This window comes from Chelonia mydas, chromosome 3 (genome assembly GCF_015237465.2).
Source record: "Chelonia mydas isolate rCheMyd1 chromosome 3, rCheMyd1.pri.v2, whole genome shotgun sequence".
NCBI classification, from domain to species: Eukaryota; Metazoa; Chordata; order Testudines; family Cheloniidae; genus Chelonia; species Chelonia mydas.
The window spans coordinates 198,017,710-198,037,619 of NC_057851.1; the positions used below are offsets into that span (position 1 = coordinate 198,017,710).

General features: G+C 42.8%; 1 protein-coding gene across 2 annotated transcripts in view; it reads left to right on the forward strand.

The window, feature by feature from the left end:
- SLC24A3 (solute carrier family 24 member 3) overlaps positions 1–19,910 on the forward strand; it is a 330,004-nt gene that overhangs the window by 282,438 nt on the left and 27,656 nt on the right. For both annotated transcript variants that reach the window (XM_037896225.2, XM_037896224.2), the window contains exons 11-15: positions 1,683–1,843; positions 2,454–2,718; positions 4,680–4,846; positions 6,924–7,038; positions 8,334–8,446. In XM_037896225.2, coding sequence (XP_037752153.1) covers positions 1,683–1,843; positions 2,454–2,718; positions 4,680–4,846; positions 6,924–7,038; positions 8,334–8,446 — 821 coding nt within the window. The remainder of the gene's footprint in view (positions 1–1,682; positions 1,844–2,453; positions 2,719–4,679; positions 4,847–6,923; positions 7,039–8,333; positions 8,447–19,910) is intronic.

Sequence of the window (19,910 nt, forward strand, 5' to 3'; positions counted from 1 at the left end):
CTCCTAGGTGTGACAATAATACAAATAATACATATGAAGTTGGAGTGAAACTCTATTGCAAGGAGAAAAGGAGTACTTGTGGCACCTTAGAGACTAACAAATTTATTTGAGCATAAGCTTTCATGAGCTACAGCTCACTTCATCCTGTAGCTCACGAAAGCTTATGCTCAAATAAAGTTGTTAGTCTCTAAGGTGCCACAAGTCCTCCTTTTCTTTTTGTGGATACAGACTAACATGGCTGCTACTCTGAAATCTACTGCAAGGGTCTCAGGTTTCTCATCACTTTCTGAGCCTCTGCCTTTCTGGACCCACTGAAATAAGAGAGTCAGAAAAGGGTTTCTGTATTTGAACTGTGAAATATTTTTGGATCATTTTTATTAATTCCTGAGTTCTGCCTGAAAATTGAAAGCCCCGTGGGCCTGCTGCATTTCTCACGAGCAGTCTTGAACTATAGGTTTGACAAAAGTTTCAAGAAACAACAGTTCTGCCATTTTGGTTTATACTAGCATAAAAATAATACCTTTTCCCACTTCAGTAAAAACAAAGAAAATACCCAGGCAAAATGTTTCCTTAATGAGTTAAGGCTGAGAACATATTGTTCTTTGTGGCAATATCTATAAAATAACAATAATAATAGTTATTAATTGTGGTAGCATGTTAGAGCCCCAGTCATGGACCAGAACCCCATTGTGCTAGGATCTGTGCAAACAGAGAACAAAAAGATGTTCCCTCCCCCGGATTGCTTATGGGATGTTGTTGTTTGAGTTCAGAGGGATCAGGATTTGACCTCAATCATGTGGTACAACTAGAGTGAGCTGAAATGCCTTCCGTTCGTGTCCTTTTTCTCTGGCCACTTAGGATAGGTTCTGCACATTGGGTCAGCAGCAGGCGAGTTGCCATCAGAGAACAGCTGTGCCTCACTTGCTCTCAGATTTGGTGCCCCTTTCTAGCACTGAGCGCACTGCCCAAGGATACAAGAACCTGCATTTAGTTTGCCCTATTGTGCTGCAGATACACAGCAAAAGCTACCTGCCCCAACACATGATGAAATGGTGGGTGAGGATTATATCCTCATGCAAGTAAAGATTATGCTTTTGGAATCAATGCGGCCAGTACCACAGGCCTGAGCACCAGATGGCCTCTACTGCAGTGGTACATCTGCTCTTTGGAGTGTAATCATTGTGTGTAGTATGTGTGTGATAAATTCTTGAGAGCAGGTTAGATTTTGCAATGAAAAGCCTCAATGGTGGGCCAAGTGAGAGATTTATTTCAAATCCGGTTGCTCAAGGACAGAAGTGACTGAGAGAAGAGGCACTTTAGATGCCAGTGTCTGAAGTTGAGTGACTCACCCTGGGCCCACGAATCTTTATGATTCACTGAATTCAACGTTTTGAGAACCATGTACTGTGGTGTGGGAGCGAGCGGTCATCTCTCCTGGACCACTCTTGCCAAATAGTTCCTAAGCTCCTGGGGGTTAGGGTGCTGAGAGGAAAGGGTCGCTCTCTTATGGGGTGGTTTGCAGTGTGAAAAAAAGATGGAAAACCTGTTGATCTAATGCAAAGTTGACTGTTCGGGCTGCTACTTTTGAAAAGAGGGAGAATTGTAGAACTCTTTCACTCTGAGAGGGGCCACTGGATCAGCAAGCAAGGTACCTCACTTCTTTCTCTGTGAATTCTCTGCAGGGAATTTCCATCGTAAAGCCTCGGTGATCATGGTGGACGAGCTGCTGTCTGCCTACCCACACCAGCTTTCCTTCTCTGAGGCTGGGCTCCGGATAATGATAACCAGCCACTTTCCTCCCAAAACCCGTCTCTCCATGGCCAGTCGCATGTTGATCAACGAGGTACGTGTTACTCCTTGCTCCTCAGCCTGAGTCTGTGTCCATCCTGAACTCATCTACTCCCACAGCAGTCTTCAGACTGAAGGGAGACTGACCGGCATTTCTGTGCTCTGATGGAGTTTCTCATCTCCCTCACCCCTGTCCAAGAATGCTGCTAAGCCATCCCTTGACACTATTCCCTGATGAGATACCTGAAGAGAATGCTTTTTCTACACAATGTACCAGATCGCACTAAATGGCAGAAGGGTTCCATTCCCACCCCCCAGCCCAAGAGAAGATGCTCCTAGACATTGGTCTCATTCTCATCTCACTGACAGTGGTTCTACAAACACTGTAATTCCATTGACTTCAGTAGACTTCAAATTCACACCAATGTAATTTGGATTAGTAACTGACCTGTGCTTTCGGTGTTTTAGATTCCGTTATACTCAGTCCTTCCTTTACCGAAAAGATAGTATTTGTGTCAGATCCTCAGTAGATGTAGATGTCACATTTACACCAGTTGAGGATCTGGCTCTGTATTTTTTCAAACCTGCTTTTACAAAGTTCTTCGGATCTCTCCTTATTTTTGTTATAATCTCTTTTTCACCAAGACTTTGTAACTGTGTTCCAGAGGCAAAGGCTGATAAACAGCAGAGCCTACACCAATGGGGAATCGGAAGTGGCTATCAAAATTCCTATCAAGCATGCCCTGGAGAACGGGACAGGCCCCAGCAACTCCACTGAAAGGGGCGTGAATGGGACCCGAAGAGACGAGGACATGGCTGAGGCTGGAAATGAGACCGAGAACGAGGACAATGAGAACAACGAGAATGACGAGGAAGAGGAGGAAGAGGAGGATGATAATGACGGACCTTACACTCCTTTTGACCTACCCTGTAAGAAGCTCTTGGGCTTTCCTTGTTTCAGTATAACTTTGAAAACACCAAACAGCATGACAGTTACATTTGAAATTCTAGCTGCTTCTCTGATAACCCCATCGTTCTGACCATAAGAGTTTAATTCCTCGTCATTGATGAAATGGGATTGTGTCCATCTGGTTTAACTAGATAAGGCCTCCTCCCCTCTGATGGAAGTAACAATAGAGTGGAATGTGACAGAACCCAACCAGGCTGCTGTAACTGCTACAGACACCTAAGACTTGTCTGGACTAGGGAAAAAGGTGTGGTTTTATCTGTGTTATCTAAAACCTGGTGGTAACAACACATGGTGAAAGCCTACTGAAGACAAGGCAGTGGTATTATTAACAGGTGTTAACAGGTCAAAGTAAACACCTTTAAAAACCACACACTGGGATTTTTCCTCATGTTAGGTTAAATCCTAGTGAAGGCAAGGCAGTCGGTAGTTTTAACAGGTGATAGCAGGTTAAAAGTGTAGAGGAGCCTACGGTCTACCTCGACCTGTTAACACCTGTTTATACTAGTTCACTAACATGAGGGAAGAACAAACCTTTATTCCTAAAAAGAACAGGAGTACCTGTGGCACCTTAGAGACTAACAAATTTATTAGAGCATAAGCTTTCGTGGGCTACAGCTCACTTCATCGGATGCATAGAATGGAACATATAGTAAGGTATATATACATACATACAGATAAGTTGGAAGTTACCAAACAAACTGTGAGAGGCTAATTAGTTAAGATGAGCTATTATCAGCAGGAGAAAAAAACTTTTGTAGTGATTCTTTTATTCCTGGTGTAGATTCGCCCATGATGAGCTGCGTAGTCTTGCAGGACTGCACAAACAGTCAGAACTGTGGCCTTTTATCATCACTTTGCACTGGTCTAAACAACTACCAAGATGCAGGACAATGGTGAACGTGACATCAGGGCCTAGTTCTCAACTGCACCAAGCCCCCTATACTGGCTGTTCAGAGGGGCATTCAAGTGTGTGTGAATATAGTTTACTCCTATTTTATGTCCCCATTTATACTTCCAGAGAGGTGTAAGGGGGCCTTAGGGCCAATGAGCTTTTTGCCCATTATGTTCAACATCCTTAAGTCCTGAGTGTCATTTACACCACTCCGGCAGTGTAGATGGGCCTTAAGTGGCCACATTTGAGGTTTATTTTCCAGTCTTGGTCTCTTGGTCCCCACTTTGACATCTTCCCAGGGCTGGCAACTTCCTAGCATCACCTCATGATGCAGTGCTGCCCTGTTACTGTACCTTTACTAGCATGCAGTAACACTGTGCAGGTGCAGAAGTTACATCAGTTCCACCCTTTACCCCCCTAGTACTAGGCGTGCTAGCTCGGGATTGGCCCTTTGAAAACTGGGATGAATTCCATGAATCTGTGATGAGTGACAACCCTAGGCACACACAGACCTGGGCTGCAAATTAGCCAGCGTATTCAGCCCCTACAAGGGTCTGCTCCTGCCAGATACAGAGTGGTTTCACAGCAAGTCCTTTTCCAGGGCTACTGACCCAAAAAGCTGAACTGCAGTAAGAGGGTGGTGCTCAAGCAGGGGAAAATGAAGGCTCTGAGAATGCTATCAGGAGGCTCTGTGAGCCAGGGCACTAGATCAGATCCCTCCTTAAAACTCTCTTCTTCTATGATACCTACAAAATACCTGACAGCAGCTAGGCAGCTGATGTGCTATGACCATGGCTTATCACAGTAATTGGGATCATCTCAGTCCCCTTGTGCTCCCCTTGCATCTCCCTGCCCCTTGTCTTATCCTCAGCTTGTATGTTCTTGGGCAAGGACTGCCTCTTTGTTATGTGTTTGTAGGGGGTTCAGCAGCTCTTGCTGTGAGCACAATACACATCATAAATCCTGCTCAGGGTTAAAGCAGAGAGGATGGGGCAGAGATGTATGGTTGTCCCCTTTTGTTTTTGGCAGCTGGCAAAATGGAAATCCTGAAATGGCTGTTCACCTGGCCACTGAGCTTCCTCCTGCACTTCACAGTGCCCAACTGCAACAAGCCCTACTGGGAAAAATGGTTCATGGTCACCTTTGCTTCCTCTACCCTCTGGATTGCAGCCTTATCCTACGTGATGGTGTGGATGGTACGTATCGAGCGGGGCGGGGGGAGCTGACTTGGGGCTGCGTCCAGAGCCTGTTGAGGTCAATGGATGTCTCTTTCCATCAGCATCAGTTCCCATGTATGCTAAAGCCCCTTTACACGGCAGGATCCAATGCTGTCCCCATTGAAGTCGGGGCAAAACTCCCATTGATGTCACTGGGACCAGAATTTCGCCCCAGATTTTTAATTTGGGAGTAAATTCCACTAACACACAATTTAAGGCCACGTTACCACCAGAATAGTGTAGACAGGCTTTAGAGTAAATGAGAATTTAATTTAGACTCTTTAATTGCTTTCTCTCTTTTTCTCAGTGGAGTTAGCAAGTTTGAAAGGCAGGGCTGACAAATGCGACACCCCAGCCCCTGCGCATGCTAAGCCATGAAACTCAGCCTTTCGGCTGGCCCATTTTGCTGCGTTACTACTCTACTCAATAGGGACTACTTAATGTATTTCTAGCTTGTTATTTAAAAGGTGGTTGGGGATCAATAAAATGAACAGAAGCCATCCAAATGTAATTGGCTTATTCTCTGCAATTACAGTCCTGCGCGCCTGTTAGTTCATTAAGCTGCTGCAGGCCTCATTAGACAATTGGATAGGTGATAACATCTCTGTAACTCCCGTTATAATAATGCCAGCAATGCAGCATAGATCATGCTTCCTTTCCAATCCCAGCTGTCTTGAGGAAAAAACAGTCAGTTATGGGGTGCAGAGAAGGGTTTGGGGGAACTTGGCGTTTGACCACTTATTCTGATTTTAGAACTACAGAAATACATCTAATCTATTTCTAAAGAACTGAACATGCCTTCTTCACTGGAAATCAGAAATTAGAGAAATCTTCCAGTCCATGCACAGTTAACTCCTATACTGAATGCAAAATTAAGGTCAGGTTTTTCCTCTCAGAGCCAAGCCAAAATCTTGCAAAATAATTTTTTAAGAAAGCCTTAATTCCCGAAACAGAAAATGGAGAGTGACTAGTCTCCCCTGCCTCCCTAAATGTTCATTTGAGAGGATGAACTGTTTTTAAGAACGAGTACCTGCCCAACCTTTCCAAAGCTGGAATACCAGAAGCCACAGGATCACTGTGTTGCTTATAACATATGGTTCAAATTTGTTAGACTACATTTTAGAGAGTATGAAAATCGAGTATTATCCTGAACTGAACTTTTTTATGTCACTCCTTGCAAGTAGATTCGACCACTAGTGTAACTTGCACTGATGATAAGTTCTGCGTTAAGCAAGAGCTTCCAACGTTCCAAAATGCGTAATGATTCAAAGAACACTAATAGGTTGCAACGTGCTTACCAAAAGACATGAAGATGGTTAGCAGTATCTCCTGTGTGTTAAGTTGCCTGCACTGACTTGAGGCTGTACCCCTGACTACAATATGCTTATGGTATAATTATCTTTGGTTTTCATGATTATTTAACTATTATTTGTATTATAGTAATGCCTAATGGCTCTAATTCATAGACTTTAAGGCCAGAAGGGGCCATTATGATCATCTAATCTGACCTGCAAATTGCAGGCCACAGAACCTCACCTACCTGGTCCTGTAGGAGCCCCCTAACCTCTGGCTGAGTTGCTGAAGTCCTCAAATCATGGTTTAAAGACTTCAAGTGACAGGAGAATCCACCATTTAGACTAGTTTAAACCTGCAAGTGACCCGTGCCCCATGCTTCAGAGGAAGGCAAAACACCTCATGAAGATCAGGCTCCTATTGTGCTAGGCACCATTCAGACAGTCCCTGCCCCAAGTAGTTTACAGTTCAAATAGACACAGCAGATAAAGGGTGTAGAGAAAAGAGAGGCCTCATGAGGTGAAGTGGCTTGTCAACGGTCCATGGCAGAGTGGGGAATAGAACTCAGGTTTCCTGACCCTATGCCAGTTGCCCTGCCCATTAAACCCCTCCCTCTCTTAATTTTCCCTTTTTAAGAAGTTCTTTTGCATCACCATCAAACTTAGTTATAGAAACTGACCCAGATCATATTGCAATGTAGGGACAAGTTTGACTAGGTTTTAAATAAATTTAAGCCTCTTGACAGTTCCACTTATTTCCCTAGGTTACGATCATTGGCTACACATTGGGTATTCCAGACGTGATCATGGGTATCACATTCCTGGCAGCTGGAACCAGCGTGCCGGACTGCATGGCTAGCCTTATAGTAGCAAGACAAGGTAGGTTTGCCTCCTATATTAGCAAACATGGATGTGAAAGCATCTGCTACATGTCCACTTCCTGTTAAGGAGGTACAGAGGAAGTATGGCTTGCTAGCCTCCAGATAAGCTTTCCCGATAAAGGGGATGATATGAAAGTGCATCTTCCCTGAGGTGTCCAGATGCTATTCTCAGGAGGTCCAAGCTTTGAAAAAACAAGCTGGGGCTGAAGGGCAAGACATGAGCATTCCCCAGCTCTCCTTTACTAGCTCAACTGGAAAAATGGGTATGTTTGCTACTCAGGTTCTGTAATATATGGTTTCCAAGATGTGGCAAAGATGCAAAGGTTTGAAATAAGACTCCAACTGATCTGTAATAGACATAATTACTTGAAACCATTGCAGCCTTTGGACATCCACTCTCTATTATTCAGAACCATAGGTTTCCAGAGCTATACTCTGGGCAGGGCAGTATGGGAAGAGGGGTATGACACAGATGAGGTAGAACAGCCTCCGTCCTTCTGTTCTTTTCAGGTTCTTATGCCTCTAGAGGCAGATCATCAGCTGGTGGAAATTCTCATAGCTCCATTAGAGCAGAGGAACTGGCCCTTGGAGTCTTGTGTTGGTTCCACTTAACATTTGGGAAGGGCCGCTTATATCAATCAGTCAAATTTGTGGGGGTGGGGCTGGACTACTCTAGTGGCATACTAATATGTCCAAAGGAGCAGCAGGGAGAGGTTCTGATGAGTGAAATCAACGCTGATTTGAAATTTAATATTTGCAGAGAGAACAGGAGATTGTCCTAGAACTAACTTGCCATCACAGAGAAGGTAAAAGGCCACTACTGAGTCTGGACCATGCTTTAGCAGCATAGCCAATGCTAAGCATTCAAAAAAACATGTTCAACTTGAAAATTAAGGATTAAGTTTATTTGTCTTCTGGTTTCTGAGACTTTGGGAACACTTGAGTCATTTTCTCCAGCTTTTCTCCACAACCAGGAGGGCTGGAAAATTATTTTTAATGAAAACAGATTTCCATTACTCCAGAAGCTGGAGCTTTAAGAAAAATTGAGTTGGCAATACTGCTTTGGAAGGCCAAGAGGATGTTTTCTGGTGAAACATACGCTTCCCCAGTATGCCCATATTTTTATTTATTTTTTTTTTTTTTAAGAAATGAGCATTAGTTATAAAGAAAGGCCAAATCTAGCCAGTGTTAATCTATGCAGAGTCAGGAGTAGTTCAGATGCAGATATTCTTGTTGAAGAGCAAGAAGCCTTTACTGAAATGACTGATTGTACCCCGTTTCCTGTTTCTGCAGGCATGGGGGATATGGCTGTGTCGAATTCCATTGGAAGTAACGTTTTTGACATTTTAATTGGCCTGGGTCTCCCATGGGCTCTGCAGACTCTAGCAGTGGATTATGGTTCATATGTAAGTCTTATATTTGATTGATTTTTTTTTAATTAAATACAAATATTTCTTTTAGGCTTCTGTCATGTTTTCTGTCACGTAAAAGTTCTTTCAGTTGAAATTTGAGTGAGCAAATAGCAATACCTATGTATGATTTAGGGAAATTGTAGTTAATTCTGTCTAAGATTTGTGGCATGAGTACTTTTATTTCCTGTTGAATGCAATAGCCCAAACTGCAATAAGATACCATATTATACTGTATTTTGAATAGATACATGAGCGAGACAGAGGTAAATTGCTTAATAATAGACTGAGATCTGTACTCTGAAGGGATAAAAATGGAATGATAAAACACATAGATGAGAAGCTTTGGATAGGAACAAACCAGCATAGCTTCCTGGAAAGGAAAATCATGCCTCACTAAGCCATTTGAATTCTTGGAGCATGTCAATAAACTAGTAAATGAAGGAGGCTGTTAAGAAAATTAAATATCACAGGATGATGGGTAAAACAATACCATGGATCAGAATATCACTAAAGAGGCAGAAAACAGAGTGTAGAAATAAATGATCAATTTTCAACATAGGAGAAGTTGAACAGAGGGGGTGCCCTAAGGAACTATATTAAGATCATTGTTGTTTAATAGATCAATTAATAATCTGGAAAGGGGAGGGAATATTGAGATGGTTGTATTTGCAAGTGACAAAAAATTATTTAGGTGAGTTAAGACTAGAGAAGACTGTGAGTATCGAGAGTAGTCTAACAAAGTTAGGTGACTAGGGAACATGATAACAGATTAAATTTTTTGTTGGCAAGTGCAAGGTGATGCACATAGGAAAGAATCATTTGAACTGCTTCTTAATATTGCAAGATACTAAGATGACTAACTACTCAGGGAAACGACCTGGACATTGTTGTGGGTAATTCCATGAAAATATTTACTAAATGTGTAATGGTGGTCAAAAACCAGAGTGTTAGGGTGCCCATAAAGGGAGAAGTATCAGAGACTCCCTCAAGTCCACTAGAGACTTTGTACTGCTATTAATTCTAAATGGAAGACACTAAGATTTTACGGTGATCATGTAGATATAGACTGTATCATAACATATACACACAAGATGGGCGAATTAACGTTGCACAGGCAACCTTAATTCTGGCATTTCCTAACATTTGAGTGCTTGACTTTGCAACCTTAACATTCTTTTAATACAGATTTTTGTATATAACATTTGCACAGCTTTACCTGTGGAACAATCTTTTGATACTTAAGTGCAGATCCTCATCGTGTGTAAATTGTCATAGCTTCATGGAAGTCATTGGAGCTATAACAATACACCCGCTGAGTATTTGTCCCTTATTGTATCATGCTCACCTTCACTTTATATCTTCCTGTCTAGTTGAATGGTGAGGAAAAATTTGATAACAGGTTTTTTAGTGCCTGGTTACTCTATCTCCTAGATTACATTTGGGATTTCTTTGTGAAGCTGCAGTGATCATTTACGTTTGAGATTATGTTCTGTTTCCTGTGAGGGGGAAGAACATGACTGATGGAGGGGGGAACAACAGAGGAATCACTCTTTTTCTGTAATTTGGGAAGTGTTAGAAAAAGTCATTGGCTAATTTTTGAGACGTTGGTGCCAAACCTGATCAATGAACTGTGCATTTTTCATATGTGTCATACCCTGTTGTAATTATAGAAAATTTAGGGAGAAAGCCTGTTGTGTCTAGCCCCAAAGTCACCCCAACAGCAATTGTGCTGATATACTTTAAAATAGCTTTTTAAATTATTCCGAGGAAACAATTTTTCATTATGCTTCATTCCTTTGGGGAAGTTGGTAACATAATTTAAATTAGTTTAGAGCAGACACTAGACCTTGTAGTTCTGTTGCAAACCCCCATATCTTGTACTTCAGATATTCAGACTAAAGATTTTTGAAAAAGGAAAATGCAGTTTTGAAATCTGACTTTTCCTTTTTCTCCAACGTTAGTCACTGAATGACACAATTACACTATCTCCTTTTAATTATCATCATCATTATTTATGTTACCATACCACCTACGAGCTCTAGTCATGGACCAGAACCCCATCATGCTGGGCACCGTAGAAACACGGAACAAAAAGACAGTCCCTGCCCCAAAGACCTTACAATCTAAGTAAGATTTCAAGGCAGTTGCTAAGGGTGCACTTCAGTGGAACCAGCAGCAGTGTCTATGCTTCAGGCTGTGTAACATTTTTCAGTCTAATCCTTTGTTTTCAAGCACATGTACCTTTCTTAAAATTTCGCCTTGTGGGCCGAAATGTTCCTGACCCCTTGTCTGCCTGAAGGTGACTCATTTGCAAAGTGGGAACAAAAAGAGTTCTGACATTTTCCCTATTTGAAAATACTTCTCACACCATTTTTTTGAACATCTCTGCAGCTGAAATGGCTGGGGGTTGAAATGTGAAATTAGGCATGGAAATAGTCCTCACTGAGCAGACGTGCCTTTGGATGTTCTGAAGATAGCTGTGTTTGATTTGAGTGTGTATTGAGCCTTGGACAGTTATTTACTGAGAAAGTACAGTCCTTTTTATACTCCCACTAACTACTCATGGTCATGTGCTTAAAGTTAAGCATGTGCTTAAGTGCTTTGCAGGATCAAGGTTGCGTTGCTCCAACATCTGTCAGGAAGGAGCCCTTTACACACTTAGTGGTAAAATTCAGACAAAATACACTGTGCCTGCTCCGTGAAGGATTGTTAGAGGCACAAATCCAGACACGTTTTCTTTAGAACAGCCAAGATGTCTTGGCCTGCCTGGCTCATACAGTGGGACTGCTCCTGTGCTTAATTTAAGCACGTGCTGAAGTGTTTCACCAGGTCAGGCCCAGAGCGCTCAGCACATTGTAGGATCGAGTCCAACGTGCCTGGCTAAGGAGGCTGTACTGTGTTTCCCTCTTGTTCCTGAGCCTATACCAGCAGCAAAGGATTGCACCCCTGTGCCACCTCAACTGGCCAAAGTTTTGTGGGGCCAGAGTCAAGGCTGTAACCACACACCCCCTCTCCTTGCCCACCTGCTGCAAATATGGGCTGTCATGGGCCCATGGCATCCACTACCCCCTGCACCCACAGACCTAGGGACAATCAAGACCATAGTGAAAAGCCCATGGATCTTGTAAAGTGCAGAGGGATTAGGGAGTGCTAGTGAGCAGGGCTCAGGAAAGGGTATCCCTCCTCAGGTGCACAGGAAAGTGCTTTCTGACGGCGTTGAGCCAAACAGTTCCTGATTATGGAATTGACCCGTGCCATTGCCAATTCCTGCCAGCCAGGTGAGCTTTCAAGTCCTGCAGAGTGAAGCTGCTGCTTCTTCATTTCATGGGTTTATCTCTCCGCCCCGTACCCTAATCTACCCAAAAAAACCCACCAACAGCCTGGGAAATTCCTTATCAATGTGATAAGGGAACATTAAAGGCACACGGTCAGGAATTGCTAAGAAGGTTTTCCCACCCCCACAAATGCATCCAGGATTAATTCACAAGAGGAATAAAGACACCTTTGCACGTGGATTAAATTTTGGCACCCTATTGAACAAATCCAGTGGGTGTTATTTATTGCTTTAAGTGAATGCAGTGCATATTACCTGGCAACCCTGAAGACTGCAGTCCCTGTCTATCTTCAGGGCATGTTCGTTATTTAGATGCAGTGTGGTTCAATGGATAGAGTATTGAGGCTCAGGAGACCTGGCTTCTATTCCCAGCTGTGCCAGTGACCTGCTCTGTGTGTGACCTGGGGCAAGTGACTGCCCCTTTCTGTGGCTGTATTTCACCTCCCACCCTTTATCAGCCTTGTTTATTTACATAGGAAGCTCTGTGGGGCAGGAACTTGCTCTTACTATGTGTCCGTACAGCACCTAGCCTGATGGAGCCCCAATCTGAGTAGGGGTCTCAAGGAGCTGCAGTAATACAGAATCCTAGAAATGTAAGGCTGGAAAAGACCTTGAGAAGTCATCAAGTCCGGCCCCCTGCACTGAGGTCTGATATACCTAGACCATCCCTGACAGCTGTCCGTCCAGCCAGTTCTTAAACACCTCCAGTGACGGCACTACATTCACTTACAGCAGTAAACCACACTTAGTGGCTTTCTAATATGATTCCGTATTACAATAACACCCGAGACCCCCGCTCAGCTCAGGGCCCCCTCCTCCTCTCCTGGAAGCCTGTTCCAGAGTTTAACTACCCTTATCTGCAGAAAGTTTTTCCTACTAAAAATAGCAGCAGTGCAAGCTCTCCTGCCCCACCGCACCCACGTGGCTCCAAGAGAGAGCAAAGGACCAATATAAACTCAGTACATATCAAAAAGATCTGTGCATATATTTCACCTTTTCATTGTTTTAAGCATCAACATATTAAACGTCTTCCATGAATAATGATATTTTCGATCTTGACTAAAGATCCAAAGCTGAAGTCTCCGTGTGGAGGAGTAGTGACCTTTTGACAGAACTCTGACATTTCACTTGGACTGGGAAAAGAGGCTGGGGTTAAAAACAAAACTAAATTAAATGTGGTAGGAATCAAATTCATTTTTCTAGGTCGGAGCTCATCCCTATATTTGTTGTGTTTTTCCTCTAAAAAGGACATAAACAAGAGGCTGAACATGAGTAGCCTGTTTCATGTATGTGTAACAATGTCCTCACTGTTTAATTTATCCAGATTATGTGTTGTGCAACGTGGTCACATGTTTAAAGAGTAGTCTTACAAACAAACCCATAACCCGCAATGAGCGTTTCCTCACTATTTACTTCAAGTTCATGGATTTAGCCCAGAATCCACAGCCAGCTAAACTAAAAACTGTATCTGGCGTGTAAGGACTAGATTCCACTTGGCTCAGATATAGTCTGCTGACAATGACAACATTTGTGAACTATGATTGTTCATTATTTATTCCGTCCCGTCGGTGTGCCTGGTACTGGATTCAACATAGAGAAGACAACCACACGAAGCTTACGCTGAGGGATTTGTGAGAATAAGTGTTAGGACTCCTCACACAAACAAGGCTTACTCACATCATTAAGGCCCTGCACAACTGGGCCCATGTTTTTAACAGACAAATATGACTTTGCTTACATGTTAAACACTGGAAGATTTCAAAGCTAATAATTACCATTTCTTTAAATGTTTGGCAGGTTCCCAACTTCCCATTTGGATTGCCTCGTCCAAAAGAGGAAGTCCCCAAAGCTATTTCTGAAGCTTTGAAGCATTCCCCCACACACACACACACACAAGAAAAGATTAAAAAAAGAAAAGCCGGTTTGAGCATAATTACTTTTAAGTTACCATCCAAAACTGCAAATTACGCCACCAGAATGAGCAAGATAACTGAATCATGCCATGGTCGGATGAGGGGATTTGAAATTAAATTTGAGAGGGTAAAAATGCATTTTAATAAACAAACTGTTAAGGCACTTGTAGCTTTAAGACCAATGGAGCGAAGACACTGTTGGAAAGAGAAAGAGAGCTGAAAGTCAAGCCTCCAGTCCAGAAATGCGCTTAAGCGCATGAGTAACTTTAAGCATGTGAATAGGTTCGTTTGCTTCAGTGCCATAGGGAAATGAAGTTTAATATTGAACAAGACATTTCAGGTCATTTTAACAAATCAAAACCTTTCAATTCAGGACAGCCTGACCCAAAACAAAATAATGTTTCTGTTTTCCTGACAGAAATTCTTTTTAAAAATGTTGGCAGAATTGAAGTTTTCCCATGGAAAAATTTTGATTTTGTGAAACCACATCTTCCATAGAAAAACCCTTTTGATGGAAAATTCCCAACCATCTCTTCACTTGAGTACATGTTTAAGTCACATTAAGTCAATGGGATTTAGGTCCATGCTTAAAGTTAGGCACATGCTTCCATGCTTTGCTGAATCGGGTCCAGGATGACTATCTTAAAGCACACAGGGTGAAATCCTGATTTTGGGGTGAGGGGGCAGGATTTTCACCCATATCATATGCTCCTTGGGCCACAGTTAGCTCGGACTCATGCCGTCATCCATCAGAGGAAACCCATCCACATGGTTCCTGAACTGGTTAGCCTGCTTGTCGGGAAGGTAATGGTGACAGAAAGCAGCGAAAGGGTCTGTGATGACCAGTGCAGCCCAAAAAGTGGAAGGATCTGCTGGTTGGGACAAGGTCCTGGGCAGAGCAGCCAGTGAAACATTGATTCAGTACATCTCTTCATCAGTCTCTGCCAGGGGGGCTTTAAAACCATGGCAGCAAGTCTGAGCCTGGGTCTACAGACTCAGGTGCTCAGGGCTTGCGCTGTGGTGCTAAAATCAACATGTAGATGTTGCTGTTCGGGCTGGAGCTTAGGCTCTGACTCACTCCCCCACCCTGAGCTTCAGACCCTGTGCTCCAGCTGGTTTTAGTGCCAAAGCACAAGCCCCATCAGTAGACCCTGAGACTCGCTGCGGCGGGTTTTAAAACACAGTGCAGACACAACCCTAGTCACATACTAATGCTGCCCCACCCCCTTCCTGAGGCTAGGTCAGTGAGGCTGCCTGTGGGGAACCCTAAAGGGATCCTTCTGTTGGAGGAGAATGGCCAGGGCAAGAATCCACAAACAAAGAGGTGTGAAGCCGAAGTCGTTCTTATTTAAATAAAGTGTGGGGGTACAGAAAGGAAAAAGGGAAGGGATTCAGTGCAGCTCCTAAGCAAGCTTGGCCCAACTTGAATAAACCTCAAGGCCTTTGCCATTTTCCCTCTCCTTGATCCAAACAGTCAACTCAAAAGGAGTTGAGTGTGGAGAAGGGGTATCAGACATCTCACTCCACTTGTCCCTCCTACTACAGAGGAAGAATCTTCTCCTGCTCATGAAAAATCTCTTGATCTGTTCTATTCTTTTCTAACCTATTTAGGTTCTTGTACTTCATCCATCACCCTGTTATCTGAGCATGGTAATGGCCATCCTGACTACCTAGCACAGCTTCTCGATTAGGAGAGGAAGCTTGCACACTCTAAGACACCAGGCAATAACTGTGGATCACTGGAAACTAGCCATAGGCAGGGTCTGTTTTATAGCATTTCAGCAGATGCTTCCCAGTGTCAGTTCATTCAGTGTCCAGCTTCTTTTTATGCAAACAGATGCAGAGTATCTCATTATCCACTGGAGCACTATGTCCAATTCCAGTACAGGAACGGAATGTGACAGCATTTTCTCTGGCCTTCTATATCAGACATGGTTAAAACAGTTTGTCCCCGAGAAAAAATTCTCTGTAGAACTGACAAAACAGTGGTCTTAACAGACATTCTACAGGTTCCTTAGCATCTCAGGACCTGCAGTATGCTTGTTTTAACAATCCAAAATATCCTTGTCACCAAGAATATCTGAAGTTCACCTTCAGGGAACTTCACTATCAGTTGTGTGCTCTGATATTCAGATTGACATCTGCTCCTAGACTGTTCTCCTATGTAATGTCTGGTGAAATCCCTCTACATCTGCTGTTTTGTCCCAGCTGATTCATAATCACCAGTGGCCAAATTCTGCTCTCATTTACACTGGTGTAAATCCAGGTGAAATCAGTGGCATACGCTGTTTTTACACTGGTGTAATGCAGAGCGGAATCTGATTCCTTTTTCTTCATCTGTGTGACAAGCTTGGGTATCACAATGTGTACACACAACTGGCAGTGAGCTGTGCTATGATTTTATAGATGCTGACATTTTTTTAACCTTATGTGGTAATGTGGTTTCACCCACGAACCAGCCGATCAAGTGCTCATAGCAGGAAATAGGTTTAAGTGGTAAAGTTCTGAATGTGAGGCCCCATTGTATTGTTAACAGTGTGTTGTGCTTCATCCAAGGATCTCCAAGTGTCTTACAAACATTAAGCCTCACAAACCCCCTGTAAAACAGGATTCCCATGCCCATTTATTGTGTATTTATTATGTGTATTACTGTGGTACACATATTTATTATGTGTATTACAGCCACACCTAATGGCCCCAACTGAAATCAAGGCCCATCATCCTAGTCACTGGAGGCATCTAACTCCAATTGAAATCATTGGCACCTAAATATCCTTAAAAATCTTGCTCAGTACAAACACATAATATAAATAGAGTCCCTGAAAAAAAGCTTACTGGTAAAGACTGGGCAGGGAACCAGTCAGAGAGAGATGAATTGATTTCCCTAAACTCACACCAGAGCTGGGAATAGAACTCAGGTCTCCCAAGTCTCAGTTCAGTGCCCAAGCCGTCCTGTTGTAAGTGACATTCCTGGTTCTGCTGGCTTGTTTCCCATGCTCTTTGCTTTGGTGAAAATACATTTTAGTGCCTGGATTATTTTATTCCTCAGCTTTTATTTCGGAAAAAATCTCCATCTCTTGTTATGTGTTTGGAAGCCCGCACCATATTGTTTGACTTCATGGAAGTTCCCCTCTTCCCACTTTCCGAAGTAGTGTAAAATCTGTTTTTGAATGCAGGCTGTTGAATGCAGGCTGTTGGTGAATGCAGGCTGTTGGTACCCATCAGCATAAATGGAGACCTAATCCAAAACATCATTCATCACAGAAGGCATTATTCCAATGCCATGAGAATCTACAAAACGGGTGCATCATTCATCAAAATCAAAAAGGAATCCTTCAAGAAATGGAAACATGGACAAATTGCTAAGGAATACAAAAGCATAGCACAAACATGTAGGGACAAAATCAGAAAGGCTAAGGCACAAAATGAGTTAGCAAGGGACATAAAAGGCAATAAGAAGAGATTCTTTAAATACATTAGGGTGTAAAAGAAAGATAAAGGAAAGAGTGGGTCTTCTACTTAGGGCTTGTCTACAGTGGCAATTAACAGCGCTGCAACGTTCTCACTCAGGAGGGTGAAAAAACACCCCCCCGAGCGCAGCTATTTGCAGCTCTGTAAAACGCCAGTGTAAACAGTGCCCCAGCGCTGGGAGCTACGCCCCTTGTTGAGATGGGTTTTTTAGAGCACTGGGAGAACTCTCTCCCAGCACTGCACTGCGACCACGCAAGGCACGTTAAAGCACTGCCACGGCTGCGCTTTAGCGTTGCCCCTGTAGACTAGACCCAAGTGAGGAAGGAGAGCTAATAACTGATGACATTAGGAAAGCTGAGGTGTTTTATGCTTATTTTGCTTCAGTCTTCACTAAAAAGATTAATGGTGACCAGATACTCAACACAGTTAATATTAACAACAAGGGGAAGGAATGCAAGCCAAAATAGATAAAGAACAGGTTAAAGAATATTTAGTTAGATGTATTCAAGTTGGCAGGACCTGATGAAATTCATCCTAGGGTACTTAAGGAACTAGCTGAAGCTATCTCGGAACCACTAGCAATTACCTTCGACATCTCACGGAAGACAGGTGAGGTCCCAGAAGACTAGAGAAGGACAAACATATAACCTATATCTAAAAAGGAGAACAAAGAGGAATGAGAATTATAGACCAGTCAGCCAAACTTTGATACCTGGAAAGATACTGGATCAAATTATTAAACAATCAGTTTGTAAGCACCTGGAGGATATTAGTATCACAAGGAATAGCCAGCATGGATTTGTCAAGAACAGACAAACAATAGCAGGGCTATTGACAGGGCTTTAACAGGGCTAATGGCCTACTGGATGGAGGAGTAGAATAGATGTGATATATCTTGATTTTAGTAAGGCTTTTGAAACATTCCCACATGACAGTCTCATAAGCAAGCTTAGGAAATGTGGTCTGTTAGGATATAGATATTCAGGCCTGTCGGTAAAGGCCTGTACTCGAAGAATTTAGGTGTATTCTTATCACTTGGCTAGTTAGAGGTATAAAAGAAAGAATCAAAATCACTGTCTGCCAGTGTAAGGTCCTTCTCTTACTGTGACAGTCTGAGGCCCTGTTCTTAGATTAAAGCCTTTGGCTAAGCAACAGAGGCAGCCATAAGCTGGGAAGTGAACGGCACATCCTCACATTCCAAACTAGACACATTGAAATAAGGTGCTTTTGGCTGTTAGGAATACAATCCTGTCCTGATAGTGCCTATCACCTCCAGAGAAAGGGAAGTGCCTAGAAAATGTAAAAGGAAACTTAGTTTGATAGCATCCTGTCTGGCAAGAACTCACTTATCCATAGCTGGGATGTGAAATTCTCACTTCTGTATTGTTTTGTCATTATGGTTCCCACTTTGCTATTTTTTGTCGGTATAATCTCTGTCTGGTTCTGTGATTGTTTCTGTCTGCTGTATAATTAATTTTGCTGGGTGTAAACTAATTAAGGCGGTGGGATATAATTGGTTACATAATCATGTTACAATATGTTAGGATTGGTTAGTTAAATTTCAGGAAAATGATAGGTTAAGTTATAGCTAAGCAGAACTCAAGTTTTACTATATAGTCTGCAGTCAATCAGGAAGTGAATGAGTGGGTGGGTGGGTGTGGGGAAAATTGGAACAGGGAATGGGGGTGGGGAAATTGGAATCATGTTTTGCTAAAGGGGGAAATAGGAACAGGGAATGGGGATAAGGAAATTGGAATCATGTTTGGCTAAGGGCAGGAATGGGAACAGGAACACAGGTGTAAGGCTCTGTGGTGTTAGAGCTGGGAACGGGGACACTAAGGAAGAAAACTGGAATCATGCTTGCTGGAAGTTCACCCCAATAAACATCGAATTGTTTGCACCTTTGGACTTCGGGTATTGTTGCTCTCTGTTCATGCGAGAAGGACCAGGGAAGTAAGTGCGTGAAGGAATAAGCCCCCTAACATGTCTAAATGAAATCACTCTAAGGTGGGTGCATAACTAGTTGACAGACCATTCTCAGGGAGTAGTTATCAATAGTTTGCTACCAAACTGGGAGAGTGTGTCTAGTTGGGTCCCCCGGGGGTCAATCCTGGGTCTGGTACTGTTCAATATTTTAATTAATGACTTGGATAATGGAGTGGAGAGTATGCTTCTAAAGTTTGCAGATGACACCAAGCTGGGAGGGATGGTAAGCATTTTGGAGGACAGGATTAGAGTTCAAAACAACCTGGACAAATTGGAGAAGTGATCTGAAACCAACAAGATGAAATTCAATAAAGACAAGTGCAAAGTACTACACATAGGAAGGAAAACTCAAATGCACAACTACAAAATGGGGAATAACTGGCTAGGTGGTCATACTGTAGATCACAAATTGAATATGAGTCAACAATGTGATGCAGCTGTGAAAAAGGCTAATATTCTGGGGTGTATTAACAGGATGTTAATATGTGAGGTAATTCTCCTGCTTTCCTCAGCATTGGTGAGGTCTCAGCTGGAACACTGTGTCCAATTCTTGGTGCCACACTTTAGGAAAGATGTGGACAAACTGGAGAGAGTCCGGAGGAGAGCAACAAAAATGTTCAAAGGTTTAGAAAACCTGACCTGTGAGGAAAAGTTGAAAAAACTGGTCATGTTTCGTCTTGAGAAAAGAAGGCTCAGGGGAGAGCTAATAACAGTATTCAGTTATGTTAGGGACTGCTATAAAGAGGACAGTGAT